Here is a 962-nt window from a genome sequence, read left to right as displayed (position 1 = left end):
AAATACATGCAAAAGCAGAGAAACAAACCATCAGCGCCAGCAAAACCTGCAACCGTTATGTAGCCATGCCAATGCGACAGCGTGAAAGTTAACGGAAAAATTGGCATCGAAACGAGGGGTTGTGGAAAACTGAAAAAGAAGGGAAGTATATAAATCAATTCTACTTTGTACCACCAGCTGAACTCCTACACGCACATCATTTTGAAAGGCGTCTCAAATGGTATTTCATCTCCACGCACGTGGGCCGAGTAATTCACTATGCCAGCGCGTATGGTGTACAAGGTGCTCGTAAGGAAACCGAAGAGTAACACCGACGAAGAGAGTCGCGTTCCAATCGCAAAGTACCTGCGTTTACAAGCCAATTTCCGTGGACTATTTTGCTCGGCAGTCAACTCCGCTACACGATGGACAAGGCGTTCGATCTCTGCACGATGCCACCAGATGAAACAGACTTTGAAGACGGACATGATACTCGAAGCGACTGGACAGAGTGCATCCAAGGCGCGCATTGCATCGGTGGAGAGAAAATTTAAGCCAAAGGCGAACTCAGCGTAGGAGCCATAGATGAGTATGACCAAGTTGAATAAGGCCCAAGCGTTCATCAGTGTAGATTTGCCAAGCTGCGGATAGAAGCCAATGACGCCCAAAGCGAATTTGGGTACCAAAAATAAGTTCTTCTCCGTTGGATAGGATTGCAGCAAGAACTTTGGCAACATTTTTTATTTTTTATTTTCTTTCTTTTAACAGCTGCTACACTACGAATGTCAGCTATTGGGGCTTGACTGAAGTACTTATAGGCCGATTAGGCATTAATTTGGAAACTACGTAATAGTTATTAGAGGGTGAGCGGGAAATGGTGAAGCGTCACAAATTACAATAATAACAGTGTGGCTTACTCAAGCACTTAATGCACCAGATAATATTACTGCGAGTATAGTTATTAAATCAATTTGTGTTAACGC

At 43.9% G+C, this 962-nt stretch overlaps 1 protein-coding gene across 1 annotated transcript; it reads right to left on the bottom strand.

The window, feature by feature from the left end:
• Positions 1-185: 185 nt before the first annotated feature.
• LOC108370302 (odorant receptor 24a-like) lies at positions 186-716 on the bottom strand. Its single transcript, XM_017625609.1, has one exon. The coding sequence runs from the start codon at positions 714-716 to the stop codon at positions 186-188; it is 531 nt and encodes a 176-aa protein (XP_017481098.1).
• Positions 717-962: the final 246 nt, after the last annotated feature.

This window comes from Rhagoletis zephyria, unplaced genomic scaffold (assembly GCF_001687245.7).
Source record: "Rhagoletis zephyria isolate East Lansing unplaced genomic scaffold, Rhagoletis_zephyria_1.1 Rzeph_scaffold_04136, whole genome shotgun sequence".
Taxonomy (NCBI): Eukaryota; Metazoa; Arthropoda; class Insecta; order Diptera; family Tephritidae; genus Rhagoletis; species Rhagoletis zephyria.
The sequence above is the reverse complement of the archived record's forward strand: the minus strand, read 5'-3'. Positions and strand labels throughout refer to the sequence as shown.